Source organism: Chionomys nivalis, chromosome 19 (genome assembly GCF_950005125.1).
Source record: "Chionomys nivalis chromosome 19, mChiNiv1.1, whole genome shotgun sequence".
NCBI classification, from domain to species: Eukaryota; Metazoa; Chordata; class Mammalia; order Rodentia; family Cricetidae; genus Chionomys; species Chionomys nivalis.
In genome coordinates, this window is record NC_080104.1 from 16,838,282 (window position 1) to 16,861,717 (window position 23,436).

The window sequence follows — 23,436 nt, forward strand, 5'->3', positions numbered from 1 at the left end:
GTTAGTGCCCTCCACGGGTGTTCATCTCATATCTCAACTGTCTCTAGAAGACAGGTGCCAGGCCAGCTGACAGGCAAGGTGGCAGTTTTGGCAAAGACAGCATTAATTATATAAAACTGTATCCCAACAAAGCATACTTGCATAAATTTTGCCTCATGGTAAGTTTATGTATGTGAAGAAATAATTCCATAAGCAGGTCAAAATCATCTCTTAAGCAAAAGATGCACATTGGCTTGTATTTTTTAGCTACTTATAACTCCAGTTGAAAAAATTCTAGTAAGGAATATTTTGTCACTTTGTTACATTATTAAGGATATGTCATAATACCACTAATTGCCCCCTAGCAGAGCTCCCCAGAATTCTCCTACAGTTAACTATCTTGGGATTGATGCCTATTATAGAGGGAAGTCTTGTTTTAGGAATCCCAGAGATGCTCGATTCCAAAGAATCAGAAGCAGGATTGGCTTAGGAAATAATGTCAGAAAGACATCAGGAAAGGAATAAAGGCCACAGAATAACTTAAAACCCTGCACTCAGCAACTAAAAACTTCAAGCTTTTAGACTAATAAAACCCCTAGTCATTGATGTTTATCATTAGTTAGAACGTTTACACCAGCATGCTGTTTTCCTCAGGATATCTGCTTGATAAATGATTTCAGGTCAATTAGAATTCTAGTTTATCGGTACTCTTGAGAGAGAGGCAGCTCATTGCTCATTGCCATGGATGAACTAATGGGCAGCCCTCCTATCTTTGGAAGGATGTAGTCTTTAACTTAGATCTGTGCTACTGTCAGGGACCTAACAGGCAACCAGAAACATATTTTTCTTGAAATGCTTTATTTTGGCATACTTTTGTGAATGATTTGAGATAAATACGTAGCTAATATTTTTTATGGCCACATAGATGATAAGTAAATAAATAAGGTATGAGTGAACAGCAGGTGTCAGTAAGGCAATAGCCTGAGTCCTTGCAAGCAGAGAACTATATGAAGTTCTGATGGTTTTGAAAAAGGTTTAAGAGCCAAGCCAGATACTGAATGCACTACAGACTAGAGAGCTCAACATATTTAAAGTATGTCTTTATAGATAAAGAACCACAAGATAGCTATAAGTGAAATACCAAGAGAAGCAGATTAATTTCTCAAAGGAAAAGTTTTAAAGTGAAGAAATATTTGAAAGATATTCAACCTTAAAATGATCACTTACACACAAAATTTCTTAAAGGAAAAGTTTTAAAGTGAAGAAATATTTGAAAGATATTCAACTTTAAAATGATCACTTACAAAATAAGTGTTTTCACCAGTTGGGTTGGCAAATGTTTATTTGTTAATTATTTAGAACTCAGACTGAAAACTGTTGAAATAAACTAACAGGGAAATAAGTCTTCAGTAAACTGCCATAGAACTATAACGTGGTATAACTGTTTGGCTAAGCTACTATGCAGGTAAATTACAGCCTTCACGTCATGTCACTCATCTAAAATCCTTTATGTAAGGCTCTCTGTTCCCTCCCAACTCTGTTGGGCTCTGTTTATTGTGAAACACCTGCGGTAGAACCTATGATTAAAGGATTTGCGTTATGTGGTTGGATATCATTTCTTTTCATTCTTTGTTTACCAAAAATATGCAGTTTGCACCTGTCAAAATTAGCATTTGAGTTGGCATTGGTGTAAATCTCACATTTCGTTCATTGTCAAGAAATTTTCAGCTTGAGAAAAAGAAAGAGCAAATAGAGAAATTCAGATTTCCCAGTTGAGTGATAGCGTTATCTACAGGTGTGAGCCTGTTTGTGTTCAAATGCGCTTTTCATAAAGAGCTGCCCTTCGGTGCATTTCTTCTAAATCACCACACAACAGCCACTTTTTTTGGCTTAGGGGTTAGGCCATAAATAACCTGACCTCTTAAACTCAAATAATTCCATTGGACACTCTGCACATGGTTCTATTCTACATTAAGAGTATCAGTTCATTAGAAAACTAAGGACCACAAAAAGATATATATTGCCCTTACATGTCTTATGTTTTTGCTTATCAATATACCAGTATCTAACACACCTTAATTTTATCACAGGATAATTGACATAATGATTTCTCGAATAGCTGGGTTTCAGTTGCCAGTTACTAATTTTATTCCTTGGAACAGTGTTCTTCAGGAAGAATGTCCTAACTTACCTAGTCTCAGCAGTTAAGATGGTAAACAGTGACCTCCTCTGTGGCCTTTTCAAGCAAACACTCTCCGAATACCAGGGACATCTCTGCAGCTTATTTCCCAAAGCCCTATTGAGCATGTGCTGAGATGCTCAAGTGCCCACTCGGTGGTAGAAATCCACAGCCTGACTTTTCGTTTAAAAGAACATGGTGCAGGAATTATAATTCCCAAAACAACTCTCAGTTACACAAATACCCCCTTTTCTGAATATTTTAACCTTGGAAGTTTAGGGCAACAAAATAGTTTTTTTGAAAAACATTTAAAAGCATCCAAAAAGTCAGTACAGATATCATTTTCCTATTGTACCTCCTTTGCCTAGCTTCTGTTTTTATTTCCTACCCCCGCCCCACAATACGATTCTGATAAATAGGTAGGCCTCATGTCTAAAGCGCATCTAACTAGCCATCTATTCAAGGTTCATATTTGTTGGGTTTTGCACTACAAGACTAGATGGCGTTGAAAAGAAAAACGGATTGAAAATACCTGTGCTGTATTTGAGATGATTATTATCAGGTTTGCACAAATCCCACCCCTTCTCTAGGTGTGGCCACTCTCCCTCCTCTTTCCACTAAGGCTTAATTAGAAAAGTAGCCCAGGCGTATAAGTTTACCATTTACACAGAACGCGTTCTGCAGAGAGACACAGCTAAAATACCTGTTTCCAACAGAACTCTCTCAACAGCAAGGTATGTTTTGTAAACAACCCCCTCCAAGTCATTAGTCTATCATTGGGAAGGAAGGAGGGACACGGTAAAGATAAAATTCACCTTCTCTAGATAGGATAAATTCTTGTGTTTAGAGGAAAGAACGCTTTTTGTGGTTTCATTTTTCATTTCAAATTTTCCATGGGAAAATAAGCATTACATAGTTTCAAGCTGCACTGTGCTGTGATTTTAAATTGAGTAACAGAAGATATATCTGTCATCTGAACCAAAAGTCCTTTATATGTGGTAGCTGTGAGTGGTAATTACGAGCAATGGATGACAGGTCCTCGAAAGAAACTTTTCTTGTTTAAAGAGGAATGAAAAAGGTCCTATATTTCACCCTAATTTTGATTCATTTCTCCCAAAGTCTAAAGTGCCACATACAGAGACAAAACACAGGAACTGTGAACCTAATTGATAAAAGGGTTTTTTGTTATGGTTTTGGTTTTGGTTTTTTCCTGTAACACAGTATTTATGTTAGAATCAGAAACCAAGCTGATTCCAAATATTCACAGCCTAAGGACAATGCTTTTAGAACATGCAAATCTGTTGCCTCAGAAAGCAACTCCAGAAGTTCCTAACATAGTAGCCTTAAAATTAGCATTTAGCTGGAGGCCTTGTATTCATTGCTGCTCTCTTCAGCCTGGAGCTCCCCTGGATCCAGTTCTGTGACCTGGGGTCACTTTCAGCAACTTCCAGGGGCTGGAAACACAAAGGACTTTTGCCTACCAAATCCCTTGCCTCACTATCTGGACGCTAGGACTGTGGGAGAGTAAACTTCTCAAAGACCCAGGTTGTAGTCGTTTATTTGAGTAGCCCTTGAAAATTAAAAACATTTTGAAATTATTAATTGTAATTTAAATAAAATTTAAAAGCTCACTGGCAGCAAAGATATACCATAATAAAGAAGGTAGTTTTCCCAGGGTAAGGCTCCAAGACTCATCCATCACCCGAGGCATGTACTGACCCCTACAATTTCTGCAAATTTGGGGAAATGGATTGTATAACTTATGATAGTAGAAGCTTATGTTCATATGAGTGCCGCCCTAAGAATAAAAAAAAAAAAAAGATACTAGGCATTGTGTTGTAAATGGTGTACTATCATGAAAACAAATTAATGTTTTTCTTGTTTCTAAAAATGATTTTCCAAAACAGTTATTCTTCCACTGTATGATTAATCAATAAAACTTTCCAGGTACTATCTCTGTGTTGATAAACAATGTTCCTAAAGAAACTCAAGTTCTTAAACCTTGAAAAACTTATTTTCCTCGACAAGACTTTTTATGTGTGCCTACTGGTAGAAATTTACTTAAATGGGTTATACACCTTTACTTTACAATTCTAGAAGATATTCTGATTATTAGGGACCTGTAGTGGAGTAGGAAGGACATCACATTCTGGTAACACTTTGTATATGTACATGTATATATATACAAATACATACATATATTTTTATTGTGTAAAAAACATGCTTTCTTTATCTATGGGAATTTCCATATTCTGTTTTGTACCACTAACTAAATTTTCACATTTGATGATCGCCCATGAAATTAATCACTCTTTATTGAATAGGCATTTTCACATCTGTGTATTAAAAGTAGTATCTTGCGTGTAAGGTCCAGAGGAATATCTGATTTTAATTTTTCACCTGAGTAATCTGTTGGTTGGTTACAAGAGCTAAGCCTCTCTGATCCAGGGAGGCTTTGACTATAGGAAACCGGACTGCAGTGTAGAGATGGCCGACAGGCAAAAGCAAGCAACTGACAGGAGAGGAACATGGAGGAATCTTATGGACCACTGAAGCGGTACCTAATCTTGTTTCTTTCTCTCCGTGTTAACGACCGGAAACTTTAGTGGTGAATGTGAGCTCCCACCATGGCGATTCTCATTGTGTGTGGTTCAGTCTGCACTGTCGTGTGAAATTTTGATGGAGTTGATACTGAAGCATTGCTCCTAGGGGAACGGAGTTAGGTTCGACAAGACTGTGTTCAATCACAAGTTATGCATAACCTCACTTTGTATGTTCTTTTTGTTATACACATTGTTTAGTCAATATGTATTGTTGATTGGCTCTCATCAAAGTGGTTAGTAACACTAAAACTCATACTTGAACAATGCTTAACGTGCTTTTCCTGTGAGATACCACAGTCTCCTTGCACTTAGGAATATCTAGGCAGCATTTATGCACTATGACTAGGAGCCATTTCTAATTTTTTTTGTTTTTGTTTTTGTTTTTTCGAGACAGGGTTTCTCTGTGGCTTTGGAGCCTGTCCTGGAACTAGCTCTGTAGACAGGCTGGCCTCGAACTCACAGAGATCCGCCTGCCTCTGCCTCCCGAGTGCTGGGATTAAAGGCGTGCGCCACCATCGCTCTAATTTTTTTAATTGTTTGTCAATTCCATATATTTATGGCATGAACTTGATTTCCTTTCACAGCTGCTCTCTCTCTCTCTCTCTCTCTCTCTCTCTCTCTCTCTCTCTCTCTCTCTCTTTCCCCTCCCCCCCTTTCTTTCCCACTGGAACTCTTCTTAATGAGTCACCCACCCCATCATCCATTCCTTTTGTGTAAGGCCACTATATTTAATTAGAGTTCCTTTCCCTTGACCACGGGTGGAAGGTTATTCAGTGAAGCAAGGGCCATTCATCAATGGTGACACTTTTGAAGGAAATGACACACATTTCCCTTAACACCTATTAATTGGCAACTGTCAATCGCAGAGATGTGGAACCTCTCACGACCCATGATGAAATGTTGGCAGATCTACTCTCATACAGATGACCACAACCGCAATGATTCAGTGAAGGCAACAGCCCTGTCGTGTCAAGGAAACATCTTTTGTTGTACATCTTCCACTCTCTGGCTCATTTTCCTACCCCCCTACTGTACTCCCTGAACCTTAGAGTGATACAGCTGCCCCTTTTAGAGCCAAGCGCTGTACCATTGCTTATCCTCACATTTTAAACAGAAAATTGCTAACAAAAGATATGATTTTTAATTAGGTAAATAAAAGTAGCACTAAATAGTGACTCTTGTTTACAACTTGAGACCTGAAATACGACAATAAAGTTCTCTGTGGAACTTAACTGGACATGTGTGTCGGGAGACAGTTTTTTATTGTCCTTTACACAACTGTAGATAACTGCCACCACGTTGACAGGATTGATTCGGCAGTTATAAATAAATCTTAATTTAAGGAAATTGGATATCGCATATGAAATCCAGGAATAAGATTCTATCTGGAGGACCATAGTATAGACCAAACATTCTCTAGGCTCTATTCCTTTTGTGTCTTATTTTCCATTTCCCTGAATTTCAATTTCAACTTAATTCTTTTATATGTTTGTATATGTATACACACACATACATATTTACTTGTGTTCAAAAAAATTATTTAACAGCATTTAGGAAATGATAGAGCTAGCAGGTGGTATCATTTTATCCTCCAATTAAGAGACAAGAAAGAGTTCAAGACAAACCAAAAGTAATGTTTGTTGACAAGCATTACAATTTCTCCAGAAGAGGAGGCGCCTCCAAGCTAAGGAGACCATTGTCGCTAAAGAAGTAGGGATTTTTATTTGGTTTTCTGTGTCAAACCCAGTTATTTCTCTTCCCTCCCTGTTATCATTGGACCATAAGTATCTATATTTCTCTTCTATAAGGTGGAACTTAAATGGTGGGTGATGGTAAAGAAACTGGCAAGCCAGGAATGCCCTCCCTTCTTGCTGCTAACAAGCTATTTGAGACTAACAAAAACAAAACACACTTGAATATAGAAGTCCAGCTCTCACTAGTTCCCTGCTGGGGACAATCAGAATATAGTGAATGTGTAGTCCCCTCTATAAATGATTAGGTCTAGTGATCTCCATTTGCACATATTCACTAGTTTACCTACCCTGCAGCCCCCGCTCCGTCCACCTTCCATTTCCATCCTCTTCAAAGGCAGCATCGATGTTACACTAGAAGAAAACGGGATCACTAGCATATTCCCAGTAAGATCAAAAGTTAATAATCAGAAATTAAATGTCTATCTTCAAGTTTCTAGCTAAGTGCAGAAGCTCAACCCTTTGGAGACGATGTTGGTGCTAAACTGCTCCACCAAATTACTGATACTAGAGAAAATGTTGAAGAGTCACTTTCCTGAATCACTCAAGGTATTGTGAGCCTAATCATACTGCATTTCTTTATGGTGTTAATCTAGGAGGTAATGTCAAATGTGTGGCTGTCCCTGTTCTTCTCTGATGAACACAAGTTAGTTTCCCAGTCTGCTCCTGTCACCCTTCTGTCATCCCAGAGGACTCCTTAGGGAAATTTGGACAATGGTAGACTGTGTTATTTCTGAACATGATTTAAATGACAGAACTTGGTGATGCTGAAGGTAAGACTATGCTTGAGGACTGAAGTTTAGTTATAGGTTTGTTACCTCTGGGTCCCTCAAGCCTCCAATCTAAAATCCCAGAGGGCCTGCTGATCACTCTGTGATAGTGTTGAAGATATCATAAATCAATATTATAATAAATGTAAAAATGAGGCTGCTGTGAGCAATGAAGTTGCCTTGGAGTTGTTTCCTGTTTGATGATGATGATGATGAAGAAGAAAATACTGTGATATTAGCTCAACAATCCTTGCTATGCTGCAACTTTCACTAATTCTGTGTGTACATGATGTTTTGGGGACAGACATTTCTCTTAATGAAGGAAAAAGATGGGAAAGGCATCTTTTTCAGAACAGCTTCTTTTATTACCTTCATATTAATTGGTGCTCAGTCACCAAGCAATCTCTCTCTGAATTATAGGCTATCAGGATTTAACAGACTTTTTACTAGTTTCCATGGTCATATTTGAAATGGTAACTCCATATTGTGTATATGTATGTGAATATTTCTCTAATTTCTCTCTCAACTGGAATAGCTAATGGGCTCTGGTTCTCTGACTCAGGTGTATGGAGCAGTGATGAACATAAATCGTGGTAATCCCTTTCAAAAGGAAGTAGTATTGGACTCATGGCCCAACTTCAAAGCTGTCATCACCCGGCGACAGAGAGAGGTACAGTGCTGAAAAGCAACTAAGAAACATTAAAAGTAAAAGTTGGCTCCAACTGGAAAGAAGGGGTTAGATAAAGGGAATGGTATGACCATTACAATAGCACACATTATCTTAACATGTGATGCACGTCATCAGCGGTTTGTAGGTGGCTACTTTGGAGTCTCAGATGGAAGACTGCTAGCCGGGAAGTGATCCCTTAGCATCTCACAGTCTCAAGAAGATGCAGCACCCAATGCTCTGTACAAACTAGCTCCTTCACTAGTAGGGAATTTCTTATGACTGATGAATTTGGGAATTTTAAAAAACATTGAGAAAACTTAAGGAAGTCAGCACAATGAGATCAATGATCTTATTCTCCCTCTGAGGCTCAAGAGAACCTCAAGTGATCAGAGATGATCTACCCTCTGCATGAGGAAGGTGGTGAGGGCCGTGGTTCTTACATGGTGCTCACTGACTTTTAACTTTCCTGTGTGTGTGTGTGTGTGTGTGTGTGTGTGTGTGTGTGTGTGCAGCTAGTGATAAAAGCCAGGTATCCTGATTAGCTTCAGCCGTTAATGTGATGAGTTCTAGAGTCAACTGAGGCAACTCAGCAGAGGCACTGCTCGAGCTACTACAGTTTTAATTTTTATAAATTAAATCCTAGAAAGTTGGAAAGTTCTTAAAACTTTCTTAGTTCTGGAAGAAAGAATCAAGGGGGGAAAAGTCACAAAATTTCTAATTTTCTCACTATAATATATTAGCCTCATTCTTGTGTCTCTGTTTCTATGTAACTGATTTGAACAATTGAAACTTAGCTAGATGGTAATAATAGCTAGTCTTTCCAGGGCATGGATTACCCAGCTTGGGTATTGCATTCATGACTATGTCTTCTGCCCAAGGCTAAGACCGATAACCTTGACCATTACACCAATGCATATGCTGTGTTCTACAAAGATGTCAGCGCATACCAACAGCTATTGGAAGATCGTGACGTTATCAACTGGGACCAAGTTTTTCAGATACAAGGTAAGGTCAAGTTCAAAGCATACATTATATGCTTGCATGTTCCTTTCTTATCAGGTACACTAGAGATGTATGAAAAGATACCATGAAGACTAGAGAGATAGCTCAGTGGTTAAGAGTACTTGGCTGTTCTTCCGGAGGACCAGAGCTCACTTTCCAGCACCATGTTAGTGTTAGGCAGCTCAAACCACCTGTGACTTTAGCGCCGGAATTTAAAACCATCTTCTGGCCTTTGCAGTTAGTGTGCCCATGTGTGTGTACACACAAACACACACACACACACACACACACTTTTTATAGATCTCTTAAAAGCTATTACATACATGTACAATATATAGAGATAGACACTTAGAGATAAGTCCATAAATACTTAACATATGTACTTGAGTTTTATACAGTTACTATTCCTATATTAGAGTATGTATGTTACCTTTGGCTTGGATCACTTATTTTTCTCTTGTAGGCAATATTTTGAGTGTTGGGTATGAGGAAACCCGCTTGTAATCACAAACCCACAGTGTTTGTGAGGTAGAGGCAGAAGGATCCAAATTTAAGGCCTGCCTAAGCCATATAGACTACATATGTAGCAGATGGTTAAAAAACAATAAAATACAAACCTTTTGATTACTTAGATATAACCCAGTTTTGTAATAAGGGACACTAGTTATTGCAGCTGTAATTTTAGTAGCACTAACCTGTAAACTTTCTAGTCTTTACTGAGGCTCAGCTCAGAGAGGGAGGTGTCAAAGTTCAGCCATCACACTGCATTCCATATGCCTTCTCAGCCAGTTGTAGTCTTGAGGCCATACTGAGAAGTGACTCACAAATGGGGAGGAAAACAGAGCCACATAACATGCTTCAGTAATGAGCCTAGAAGAAAGAAAGCCACGTTACAGAGGACTCTGTCCACCCATAGTCAGACTGCAAAGGCTAGAAAACAGGGCACTTGGAGAGAGTGCAGTGCTGTAGCTCTTAAGAACAGAGACCAAAGCCTATATTTTGTATGCTGGGGGTGGGGGGACAGTTCCCAGAACACTGCCTGATAAATATCAAACAAAGGGGTGTAACTAATATAGCATTCTGGGAGAAATGAGTGGGATCTGGATGAATCAACTGAGCTCAATCTTCCAACCCCAGGCTACACCTGGAATACCATAAGGGACATTGTGGAAACGGACAGGAAGCATTAAAGTTGCCTTGTGTTCTAGTCTCATTCCTGTGGATGATAAAATACCATGGCCAAAAATAGCTTAGGGACAAAAGGAGTTTATTTCAGTTTACAGCTGAAATAATTTCATCATCAATCCCTGGGGGTCAGTCAAGGTACTAACTTGCAACACTTTGTCCACGAACAGAGAAGTCACGGGCAGAGAAACGAGGATGTGCCCATACACGCTCACTCACTTACCTGCTTGCTTGCATTCAGTTTTATTTCTCTACTCTTAACAAGTTCAGGCCTGATTCCTGCCAAAGCTGCCACCCACAGGGGGCAGGTTCTCTCCAGATCAGTTAACTGATTAAGACAATACTGCACAGTTCTGCCTACAGGCTAACCCCAAGGTAGTCAATCCTTAGTGAGACTTCTTTCCCATGTGATTCTAGGTTGTCAAGTAGAAGGTAACCATCACACCTTACCTTATTAAATAAATCTAAACTATTATAAACAGCCTTTAACTTTTAAAGCTATAAATAAAAAAGGGACAATTCTCTTCAAAAAATTTAATTTGAGGTATTAAGTAAATTAACAAATAAAACTTCCAGTAAGAAATTCCAAATTCCCTTGAGATATTTCCAGCAGTAGTAGAAGCACATGACTGGTGATGACAACATAATTTGATTTGTAGATCAAGAAGAGAATGTCTGTAGCAATACATATATAACTATCTATATCATGGTTAAAACATGACAGGCTATCAGACAGTGATGACAGTTGAAATAAAAATGCTGAAATAAATGACTGTGGTTCTGTGTCTGTCATCATCCAGGGCTGCAAGGTGAATTATATACTGTTTCCAAAGCCGTTGCCAATGCAAAGCTGTTGGATTTGGATATAAAGCTGTCTTCCTTCAAGGCTGTCCATTTTTCTCCTGTTTCATCTGTGCCAGACCACAGTTTCCTGTATGTAAAACAGGTTCTACATTTGGAACTGGATTTACTGTTATGCAAGTCCTAATAACAATGCTGGAATGTTTATTATTGTGAAAGAATAGTTTAGGCTTTAAGAATTGGGCCATTGGGCTAAGGGTGTGTGTGTGTGTGGTGTGTGTTTACGTACACTTTTTCTCTTCCTGTGTTTCACTGCTTATTATTCCTCTGAAAATCAAATAGTATCTTTGTCTATAGTCAGTGGGCTCATGAAACCTGCATTTTCCTAGTATATGAAGTATACATAGAAAAGTCATCTCTTTTTTCCCTCCATGATATATTCCTAAGTAATACTTGTGGTCTGAGTCCAAAGTTGTTGAGGTTTCTGCTGTTTAAAGCTAGAGGTGTGTTACTGGTTTACGTTGGGCTTTTAATGACAAGGGACTAAATGATTGAAATATATCCCTCTCCTTTTCTGTGTTCCTTTTTCATCTGTCCTCTAAAGTAGAACCATCATGACTCTATTTTTTACAGAGCAGAAATAAAACACACAAGTGAGTCCTGAGGCCAGGAAATGATCACAACTCCAGCATGTGAAGGCAGTCCCTTGCAAACACATGTCAGTGTGTGTCTGCATTGCTGCTTCTCTCTTATTTGAAGGCCTTGCATCATTAGGCTCTTCCCTTTAGCTTATCTTTCCTGGACCTCAATCCCTTCTTAAGAACTGGTGCCTAGGAGCTGGAGAGATTGTTAGCTCACTCTGGTAAAGTGTCTTTGACACAAGCACCCACTTAAAAGTTGGTTGTGGCAGCAAACACCTGTTGTTCGGAGGAAAATAAGATTTTCTCTGGCACTTGCTGGCCATCCAGTCCAGCTGAATTAACCAGCTGGGATTCAGTGAGAGACCCTGTCTCAAAAAAAACAGAGCAGAGAACAATTGAAAGAAATACCTCATGTTGACATGCACACACACATATACACACACTTTTCTAAGTTAAGTAAATTAAAAGAATTAGGGTATAGTATCTTTTTTTAAGTGATTTAAAAAAAAAGAATAAAACAAGGTTGATTAAAAAGTGCCCACCTCCGTGCATGTTAGTTCTCTGCTCCCGTGGTAGGTGTTGGAGGACCTGGTAAGCACAGATTAACATTGCAGGAAATCACCAGGGCTTTCTTTTATGTTTTCACAGTATGGAAACTTGGAGCACACACAAACTTTGAAAAAAGAAAACCCTCCTCCAGTACATTGGTAATCTTTCATGTATACCCTGTGACCTCCCCCAGCACAGGAACAATCTTCCATATCCTTCCTGAGAACTATACCCTATGAACGCTGCATACTTATTCAATCAACTGAAACAGAGTTCATACATTTTATCCTCAATCCTAGCTACTTTAATATGTAAAAGGCAAAGAATATTTTTTTGTGTGTTGTGGGATGGTTTTCGATACAGGGTTTCTCTGTGTCACCCTGGCTATCCTGGAACTCTTTAGAGACCAGGCTGCTTTCAGATTTAAAAATCTACCTGCCGGGCTGGAGAGATGGCTCAGAGGTTAAGAGCATTGCCTGCTTTTCCAATAGTCCTGAGTTCAATTCCCAGCAACCACATGGTGGCTCACAACCATCTGTAATGGTGTCTGGTGCCCTCTTCTGTCCTGTAGGCATACACACAGACAGAACATTGTATACACAATAAATAAATAAATATTTAAAAAAAAAAATCTACCTGCCTTTGCTTTCCAAGTACTGTGATTAAAGGTGTGTGCCGCCCCCACTCCTGGGTAAGACAAAGATTTCTTAAAAGAAAAACTAATCCCTGTTTGTCTTCCCCAGCCTTGGCTAGACACTATTTCATTCTCTGCTTTAGGGAGATTAGGATTTTAGATTCTTTGTGAGTGAGATTGCGTGTTCTCTGACTTTCTCTGCACTTGGCTTATTTTGATTAATATAACAACAGTCCCACCCATGTTTTTACAGATGATAAGACTGAATCTTCTTTTTAAGGATGAATATGATTTCATTGTATATATGTCACATTATTTATAAATGTCTAACATGAGTTCATGTCTTGCTTATTGAGAAGCATGTTGTGGCCAACAGGGACTGATTTTACTACTTTGGGCTATATAGTCTTGAGTAGAGTTTCTTTTTTTGTTTGTTTGGTTGTTTTTTGTTTGTTTGTTTGTTTGTTTTTGGTTTTTTTTTTTTGAGACAGGGTTTCTCTGTAGCTTTGGAGCCTGTGAACTAGCTCTTATAGACCAGGCAGGCCTCAACCTCACAGAAATCTGCCTGCCCTTGCCTCCTGAGTGCTGGGATTAAAGGCGTGTGCCACCACCGCCCAGAATTTTTTGATCATATTACAGTTCTAATTTTAATTTTTGAAGGCATCACCATGCTGTTCCATGTTGTTCCTTAGTGGTTATACTAATTTACTTTTCTCCTAGTGTATAAAGTTTTCCAATCTTGACTACTCCTTGTTGTCTCTTGACTTTTGGACAAGAACTTTTCTGACTTCAGTGAGGTGATATTTCTTTGTGGGTTTGATTTGTAGTTTTTTTCATGTACCTCTTGGCCATTTGTATACCATATTTTAAAAAATGTCCCTGTAGGTCTAAATTTCTAAATTATGTTATTTGTTTTTATCCCCATTAGATTTTTTTCATTCCTTGTGTTCTGAGTATTAGACACCTATCACAAGTATAATTTGCAATAGCTTTTACCCATTCTTCAGGGTTTTTCTTCATTGTTTTGTTTCTTTACTTGTACACAGCCTTTCCCCATAGTGTGTTATAGTGAATATAGCTGCCTTCTGGAAGCTCTTAGCTTGATGTAGTCCTATTTTTGCAATTTCCCGCGTACTTCTGTATCTTATTCAAAATATCCTTTCCATCCCAATGTCATGGGGCTTATTCTGGTGATCTTTCCTAGCAGTAACATTTGTCTTTAATTCCAAAGCCATACTCAAATTGTGCACTGCACTCCAAATATTTCATCCTTCATGTACAAATGTGTAACACACTGTGCCTGAGGTGCTTGCCTTGGCAATATTTCTGCTTGTACTAATATTTGTGCTTGAGGGTCTCTGCCCTTTCTTTAACGTATACTTTCAAAGTTGAACTAAAAAATCATAAGCCAGTTTCCCTCCTTTGTCTCCTCAATAGAAGATTGGCCAGTGCTGCAGCTGGCAACCACTAAGAAATGTAAAAGGCACAATTAGATATGTTTATAAAACCACTAAAGGGCTACAATATAAGTCTTTACTAGTCAATGGGTTAAGTAGTATTGACAAATTCACAATGATAGCAAATTCCAAGGCACACTCAGCCTTATAGGTATAATTTGCTTCAGCTCTTATAATTTCAGTCATTTATGTATATGAATTCTCTCTGTGTGTGCCAGCGTGCCAGAAGAGGAGATCAGAACCCAGTATAGATGGTTGTAAGCTGCCATGTGGGTGCTGGGAATTGAACTCAGGACCTCTGGAAGAGCAGCCAGTGCTCTTAATTGTTGAGCCATCTCTCCAGCCCAGACCCTTGTTTCAGTTCTTCAAATGAACCAGGAACTTTATCTTGACATCAGGGCTTTTACATATAAAATTACTAGACACTTCAATAAAAAATTTAAAATAAATAAAAGCTAGTGACCTATAAAATTTGGCCTGGGCCAGTGAAAAAATGAGAACATTCGATCTAGAGAGGAGCAGCAGAAGGGAAAGTCTGGCAAACCTAATTCTTCTTCCAGAGAGTATACATATTCATAGTGACTTGTGTAGCCATGACTATGCAAAGACGGAATGATTTTGAATGCTAAAATACCATTAAGTTAAAAATATTAGGACTCAAAAAAATCTGGATTGCCTAAGACTTCACAAAGTCTTTTAAGGGCAACTCTGGGTGAAAATGATAGTAGTAGTGGTAATAATAATAATAATAGTAGTAATAATAATAATAATAATAATAATAATAATAAGAAGAAGAAGAAGAAGAAGAAGAAGAAGAAGAAGAAGAAGAAGAAGAAGAAGAAGAAGAAGAAGAGGAAGAAGAAGAAGAAGAAGTAGTAGTATGTGTGTGCTAACTGTGGCCTGGTTTATGATTCAAGAATCTAGCAACACTCAAAGTCAAAAGAGGTTCTAACACTCTACCCCTGGAGATAATAGCAAGTCAGATACTTGGAAACAAAACAGGGAATCACATGATTGGCATCAGCTAGGTGTCTGCCTCCTTTGGGAGTGATTCCAGTCCACTGTCTGCTTGTGACCGGCTGAACCCTGAGAGTCTGTTATCCTTCGGCATCAATACAAAAGCAATCCAAATATAAATTAAGTTATACTTCTTCTCCCAGAAAGTGAAGATGTAGAAGCAGCCTCGGCCACACCGCAGTCTGCAGAGCTGACAAAAACAAGCAGGCATGAAGCTAAATTTCACGTGATGGTCTTTCAAGTGGGAAGTGTTTTAAGTTCTAAATTCTTGAAAAAGCCAAACATAGTCTTGGAGATGATTTCCGTTTATAATTGGTAGGAAAAGGGTAGCTGTTGGTAGTCACGCGACTACCAATTTATTGATTTATTGCTTTTCTTTCAGAACTGGGCCTACCCCGAGACTGACCTACCTGAGCGTCTCAGATGCTGGTCTCCTCAACCAGACTTGGTCCCGTGGCGGCAACCAGCAGTGCCTGCGGTACATAGCCAAACTCATCGAGTGCTTTCCCAGCGTGTGTGTGCGTGACGAGCAGGGAAACCCCGTGTCCTGGGGTATCACCGACCAGTTTGCCACCATGTGCCATGGCTACACCCTACCTGACCATCGCAGGAAAGGTTACAGCCGACTGGTGGCGCTCACACTGGCCAGGAAGTTGCAAAGCCGTGGATTCCCGTCCCAGGGAAATGTCCTGGATGACAATGTGGCTTCTATAAACCTTCTGAAGAGTGTCCATGCTGAGTTCTTGCCTTGTCGGTTCCATAGGCTTATTCTCACCCCTGGGGCTTTCTCTAGACAAACTCACCTTTAGCTCACAGAAACTCCCAAGAATATTCTACTTTCCCTGAATATACACCCCGTTTTAGCTACCTGTGAAATGTGAATTAAACCAAAAAAAAAAAAAAAAAAAAAAAAAGCATGTCATTGAAAAGGGTCTGAAAAACGCATGCCAGATCACCCTGAGAAACCTTTTCCTTCTTAGATTTCCACCATCAAGAATTTTGAGGCCTAGGGTCCCAGTAACTATGTCTCAGAATAGAGGGTGTGTGTCCTCTGTGAGGACCCACTGCAGGGAAGATACCTTTAAATTCAGCTGTTCCTGGCCCACTGTTAGAAACGGCTGCATAAGAAAGTGTGATTTAATGTAGGGCATTGGCCCCCTGCTCCATAGTCTCCAGCCCTGCCACTCCCTCCTGCTGTAAAATCTTCACGCTCCCAACCTGTCTTGGGTCCCCCTTCAGTGGCTGACTGCTGGTGCCTTGGGAGTGGTTTACCAGACTGAGAGATTGCAGCACAGATGTCCACTTGTCCCCATAGCTTCTGATGCGCTGAGCACCTGGCAGAACCTGAGAATTTGCATTTCTCAGTATTCCTTCTCATTTGCCTTGGATGAACAACTGTCATCATAAGACCTTACCCATGAACTCTTCCAGATACCTGAATGATAATCTGCTCTTTTATGAAAATCTGAAATTCACATATAGGTGTGTATGAGGTTATAAAAATGGCAGATAAGATGTGTTACATGCATATTTTCTATAGGCATATGTTTATAATCCTTGAATACTGATATTATAATCAACTTTAATCCTCTTATTACATTGAAGAAATTTTAAATCTAGAGGCAATAAATCCTTCAAGATTACATTTGCTATGATTAGTACTGGAAAGCCATACATCTGCAATTTTTATTTTAGTTCTCAAATAGTTAAATTTATTATTATTTTAATGTTGTGATTCATTTTTTAGGTTATTTGGTCTCTGTGTGTAAATCAGAGGACAATAGATAGGGGGTTAATTTTCCATTTCCATTTCGTGAGTCTCAGAGCTCAAACTCAGGCCATCAGATTCAGTGGCCAGCACCTTTATCTGATAAGTCATCTCAGTATCCCTGTTATCATTATTGTAAATTTAATTTCCACTGGTCTAGTCATATGTAATTTTCAATAATGTAATAATGTAATAATGTAACAAACAACAGGATGAAAGCAGACATCAATGCAATGGGTGAATTTATGTAGATTCAGTAAAGTTGACTTCACCATACAGAAACCACTGCTTCCTCTCCCCTGGAACTTATAAAACCTTGGTTACAAAAATAAGGCAAAATCCAATGTTTAGGTGTTTATTCTGTGAAGAAACAAAATGGTCGGTGTGCACGAGATTTTAATAATAAGACTTCTTGAGGGTGGATTTATTCCTAGGTGATCCTTAGCCAATGGTTACCTAGAAACTTATCCTTGGTACCAGAGAGAAATAACAGGAGTCCATTAAACCCTGGGGAAAACATGAGCTAATTTCTGCCCTTGGGATGCTCATTATCTTTAGCCCTGACTCAACATGAGTAGCACCTGCCGCAGTCTTGGTGTTATCATTATTGCTTGTTTCTTCCTAATGATAATTTATCTACCACTTATTGATAAGTACACCAAACACTGTATGTTCATAATGTAGTCTTCAGGATAGATGAACTCTTACTGAGTTAGTGATGTAATGACTCATCAAAAATTATTCAGTGTGTAAGTGGCAAAATCATGACCATAATCTGAATTTGTCGCATCCCTAATTGTACACTTAACACTGTGTTATTAGTTGTCATTCTCAGTGGGAACTTTCGACTTCTTCCCGCATGGTCTAAGAAGTGCCCCCCCCCCATCCAAATCTCACATTCTCAGAGAATCTCCAACAAAGAAAAGACTCAAAAAGTCCACTTCTGTATTCTGGGCTGCTGTGGTGGCTCCTCCTCTGAGCCTTAAGTGCAGGAGTTGTGTTATAGTTGTTACAGTTTTAGAAGGATGAGAACACCAGTGTTTGCAAAATGAAGATGACCATAGGCCATTGTGAACGGTGAGGTTGTAGAAGAAAAGATAGTAACATCTCTCTCTCTTGCTGAGGTGAGGTTGTAAAAGAAAGGATAAGTAACATCTCTCCTTTGCTGTCTTCTGAGGTGTGGACTCTATTTACATGCACCCTGCTTTTTCCTCAGACCTGGGAAAACTAGCTTCAGCAAGTGACGGTTCTCGCCTTTGCTGTGAACACAAACTGAGATGATCCCTCACAGTTCCTTCGGGAACAAAGCTGCTTCTTCTAGTTGTTTTAATTAGCCTCATGTCATTTGGAACCTTCTAGAAATGATTCCATTATCTCCTCATTTTCAAAAGTGTTTACCTCTAACAATTGACAACATTTTTGGTCATTTTTCAGTTTCAGTGTCTGTATATATAGGAAATAATTTTGTATAATTTAATTAAAACTTATACAAGTATAAAAAATCATGAGCCTATATATTTATGTGTTAAACAAATTGGATCATATTTTAGTATGATGTCATTCATTAAATATGTAATTTTGTCTGAAAATATTGGACCCAATATTTATTTTTTTCCCTTCTAATTTGCACTGCACTAACCATTCTATCTTACATGGAGCCATGATGGAAATATTTGTTCAACTTTCAACTCTGTTTTAATCATATTTAAGGAATGTAAGGATATATCCAGAAATGCCAAGAGGAAGGATGGGATGAGAGAGGAGTAGCGATTATAGACCTTTATGTACTCGCTTAAAAAAACTTCTTCTGTGCACTACAAACCAATGCAGACTTTTAAAGTAGAGCTTAATCTTAATTAAACTTAATTAAGCAAACTCTTTAGTTATTACTTGAAAGGCTACGAATTTGAATTTGGGTGCTGGCAAAGCTGAACATGAAAAGTGGAGAGTTACCTGAGTCACTAGGGAGGAAATGTCAGGACTGAGCTGAGTAACTATTGGGTATAGTGAGCGATGAATGCCAGTTATGACTGAATTCTCAGTACTGTGAGAACTAGTTGGTGGGACGTTTCAGAGACCAGAAACAATGTCTGGGTCAGGGATGGTTGGAAGGAGTGAAAACACTTGTTCAGTCTTAGACTGTTGAACTCTAAAGAGTTGTGGAATCGGAAGCAGTGGGGTCAAGTTGAATGCCAAGTTTTAAGCACAGAGACATCTAAGACATAAATATATAGTCCGGAATCATCAGGATGCAGACAGAAAGAAACAGGAGTTTTATTGAGACTGCTTAGAACTAGACCTTGAATAAGTCACTTTAGGTAAGTGGAGGCAAAGGCTCTAGAATGGAAAAAGGAAGACAGAGAAACACCATAAGATGGCCATCACAGAGAAGAATTTTCTAGATGAGAAATGATCAAGCCATGAAATTTTGCTGAGGCTCAAGAACACAGAGAGCCCGGAGTTGTGGGGCAGGTCTGTAATCCTACTGGGCAGGAGGTGGAGGCAGGATTCAAATCCATCATCAGCTACAAAATGAGTCTGAGGTCAGTCCAAATTACATGAGATTGTCTCAAATGTAAAACTACAAAGAAATATGAAAGGAGAATTCTCTGTTGCACCATGGTGAACTTTGAAAATGCACGTGCTAAAAACCGAGGAGGTACGAGTTTCCAGATGGATGATTCTGTTTACACACAGTCTGGAAGCAAACCAGGCAAAAACAGGCTCCAGCTTCTGAAATCAGAATTGGGCTGTAGTTCAGAAAGGCTGGGTTTGTTTCAGTGTTAGGGCACTTCCTGGATAGGTTTCACTTTGTGAAAAGTCATCAAGTTACAACAGCCCAAATACATCTGTTTTATTTTGCAATAAAAAAAATCATTAAAAGCAAATGAGCTGGAATCTAACAACACAACGGCCCTTTGACCTAACTCTCTACCCATAAAATGTATTATAAAACAAATTGCAAAGATGTAAAAGCACTGCTTATAAGGAAAAATACTTTATAAAGTAGCACACTGATGAAATATAATGCAACCACCAGGTAAACTAATTTGGTATAACAGAATATTGTGTTATTGAGGGAAAGTACATAATGTGTAAATGTAAAACAGTTACAGAAGCATACATAACCTAGTTAAACTTTAACTGAAGCGTCCAGAGGATGGAAATAGACCTGAAGGCAGTTTAATGATGTGCACTGAGAGAGAAGGGCCGTGGTAAGTAGTTACAAGCACTGTATGGTGCAGCCATGGGCTGGGCAGGATGATGTAAAGAGTCAATAGAGGAAACCAGCCCCATGTCTCCAAGATGTGCACTTCCTTGGGTCTAATATTTCCTCAAAAATGAATTGACTCTTCTGAGATTCACCAGGGAAAAGTGACAAAAACAACCAAGAACAAAATACAAAATATTCTCAAACTTCTGTAGCTAAGGCAGCCATGCAGAGATTAGCACACACCCTGGGGAAGAACCTTAGTGGGATCACAAGCTGGGACTTTCTTGTTCTATGTTTTTACATGGTGATTTGACTTCGGAGGATGCAAATGAGGTAACTGTACATTAAATTCCCTTAAGTTGCCCATTTTAGACCTAAAGTTTATTTCATTTTTCTAATCTTCGTAAACTTTAGAACACAGAACAAAAGTAAAAGCAAGTGGAATAACATGGCCCAGATTGCAACAGCATCTTCCTTCTTGTTTGTGATAGTTGCTTAAAAATTTTGAGTGGGGGTGTACTAAAATAGTGGATGTATAACACCATATTGGCGTATGTTTCTGCTTTTGAGGAGGCAGACTTAACAGACTAGTTCACTTTTCAACAGTTTCTCCAAGGCCAAGATTTTTTTTTTTTTAACATAAGTCCCAACCATGAAATTCAGTGTGTGAATCTCCCTGTTCTTCCTAGCATCAGCCTTGTACTGTGCCTGAAGACTGAAATTAAGCTGGAAAGGCTGACTGCATATGGCTCCTCCTTTTCAGATCTCACATAAAGCTTGGCAGGGTGGATTGTCACATGTCCCCACCACCGCTCCAACCTGCTCACCCTGGGTGATTTTCTTCTCCTTGGGAAACTTCTGTTCACATCTCCTATCCCTCTGCTTTAAAATAAATGAAAGGGCCGGGCGGTGGTGGCGCACGCCTTTAATCCCAGCACTTGGGAGGCAGAGGCAGGTGGATCTCTGTGAGTTCGAGACCAGCCTGGTCTACAAGAGCTAGTTCCAGGACAGGCTCCAAAACCACAGAGAAACCCTGTCTCGAAAAAAGCAAAATAAATAAATAAATAAATAAATAAATAAATAAATAAATAAATTAAAGGAATGCAGCATGTAGGTACGTCTTCCTCCCCAGCTTTCTCTTCACTCAACGGACCTGTGTTTCCAAGGCAAAACGGACATGAGTTATTAAAGACTGCTGAATGAATACAGAGCCTATTATAGGATATGCAGGTGGTGAGCCAAGACCATGTAGTTTCTATAGTGAACACTAGATGTCAGAGTTTAGTTCTAGATTATTTTCTATCTTTTTTTACTTTTTCTGATTCTTCATAGATTTCACACCATGCATCCTGATCCCACTCATCTCCCCATGCCCTCACCGGTGCCCTCTGACCTTGTGACCACCCCCCCCCCCGTTAAAAAAAATAAAGTTTAAAAGTATAGCCAAAAGACTAAACAAAATAACAAAATCTCCAAGTGGAAGCTAGTATGGCCCAGTGAGTCACACAGTACACCCCATAGTCCATACATCTTTACTTGTGTTTTTTACAATGGGAATGTTTTGTTCTGGTTTGAGACCTCTGGTTTCTGCCACCCTATCCGTACTAGGCCCTCACTGGGACTCTTCCCAGTGATATTCTGTTGTCCTGTGTCATGGGTATCCTGCAGCTTTGGATCTGCAGGACTGGGGACTAGCCCCTTCACATACTCTAGCCATTCAGATGAGGTGGATGTTAAGATAGGCCAACTCGTAGGCCTGGTTCTGAGTCTGGGCAGTAGCTGCACTGGTCAGCCCACCAGCTTTCCCTCTTAGTCACCAACAGGGTAGCGCTCCACAGCACTTCCCAGCTAACTCACCCAGCACAGCAGGCAGCAAGAAGCAGGGACAGTTCTCCTGCTCTCAGGACCTTCTTGGGTCAGGCTCTTCCACATTCATACCACCGCGGCCCAGGAGAGGTGTGTAGCACACTCTTCGAATTGCCGCAGTTGGTGGGGGACAGGGCCAGCTCGTCCGTTCTTACGTCTCTGGCAACTGCTTCTCCTGCCTGCCACAGCTGGCAAGGAGTGGGGGGAAAGAGCCACGGTGTGGCATACAGGGAGGGGGGCAGGTTCTGCTCTGCTGCTCTCATGTTCACAGGACTGGCTCCCCTGCCCCGCCGTCCCCCGTGCCGCCAGGGTCAGCTCCAGTGTGCTGCTCAGGTGACGTGCAAGACCTTTTCTCCCTTGTGCTACAGTTGGTGAGAGGCAATACCAGCTCCCCTGCAGGTGGCAAGGGACAAAGGAGGAAGGGCATCTTTCCTCACCCTTGCCACCACATGGCTGTGGGCTCAGTTCTCCTGCTCTCACACCCTCCAGCCTGTGCCCCATCTATGCCCCACCTCCCCATCAAGAGGGTCAGCTCTACCGTGCAGGTACTCACCTGGGTGAGATGCAGTGCCAATTGTCTCAGTCTCGTGACCCCAGGGCCAGCTTTCCCAGCTGCTGCAGGCAGTGAGGGGAAGGGAAGGAGGGAAGTTTTCTCTCACTTGCCCATTCTACCATATGGCAAATGAAGGGCTTTTTAAACATTGAAATATATTAGATCTTTTAAAAATTTCTGCCCTGCCAGCCTTTGATTTGTTTTTCTATTGCTTTTATTTTACGCTTTAGAAATCACTTTTAAGTACAAAATATTTTCTTATAACAAGAGACATTACACCCCAGTGTAAAAAATGTACATCCAACACAGTAACAAAGTTCATCTCACAGGCTTGTTGCTAATAGTAACAACTATTAAAAAATGTATGAACTGCCAGGTGATGGTGGGGCATACCCTAAATACCAGCCCTCGGGAGGCAGAGGCAGTCAGATAGATCTCTGAATCTGAGGCCAGCCTGAACGGCAGAGTGAGTTTCAGATCAATCAGGGCTACACAGACAAACACTATACCAAAAAAAGAAAGAAAGAAAGAAAGAAGAGAGAGAGAGAGAGAGAGAGAGAGAGAGAGAGAGAGAGAGAAAGAAAGAAAGAAAGAAAGAAAAAAGTATGTATTCACCTAAAAATTTCCCTATCTGAGTTGGTGTAACAAACATCACAAAGAACTATATTACTAACAGATATGGCAAACATATTTTTTAATAAGTCCTTGAGTCCAAAATGATATGAAAAAAGAGGAGGGGTAGCAAGCAAAGGCTATGGTTTGCAGAAGTATGTTTACTTATAAAAATTAGAAAGGAT

At 39.7% G+C, this 23,436-nt stretch overlaps 1 protein-coding gene across 1 annotated transcript; it reads left to right on the plus strand.

Moving 5' to 3' along the window:
* The first annotated feature begins 6,983 nt into the window (after nucleotides 1–6,983).
* On the plus strand, nucleotides 6,984–16,047 carry Glyatl3 (glycine-N-acyltransferase like 3). Its single transcript, XM_057752045.1, has 5 exons — nucleotides 6,984–7,061; nucleotides 7,845–7,952; nucleotides 8,831–8,957; nucleotides 10,940–11,072; nucleotides 15,621–16,047. The coding sequence occupies exons 1-5, from the start codon at nucleotides 6,984–6,986 to the stop codon at nucleotides 16,045–16,047; spliced, it is 873 nt and encodes a 290-aa protein (XP_057608028.1).
* The last annotated feature ends 7,389 nt before the right edge of the window (nucleotides 16,048–23,436 follow it).

Coding starts and splice junctions, on each gene's coding strand:
- Glyatl3 (XM_057752045.1), top strand. CDS start 6,984: ATGTTGGTGCTAAACTGCTCCACCAAATTACTGATACTAGAGAAAATG. Junction 7,062..7,844: donor ACTTTCCTGAATCACTCAAG/GTATTGTGAGCC, acceptor TCTCTGACTCAG/GTGTATGGAGCAGTGATGAA. Junction 7,953..8,830: donor TCACCCGGCGACAGAGAGAG/GTACAGTGCTGA, acceptor CTTCTGCCCAAG/GCTAAGACCGATAACCTTGA.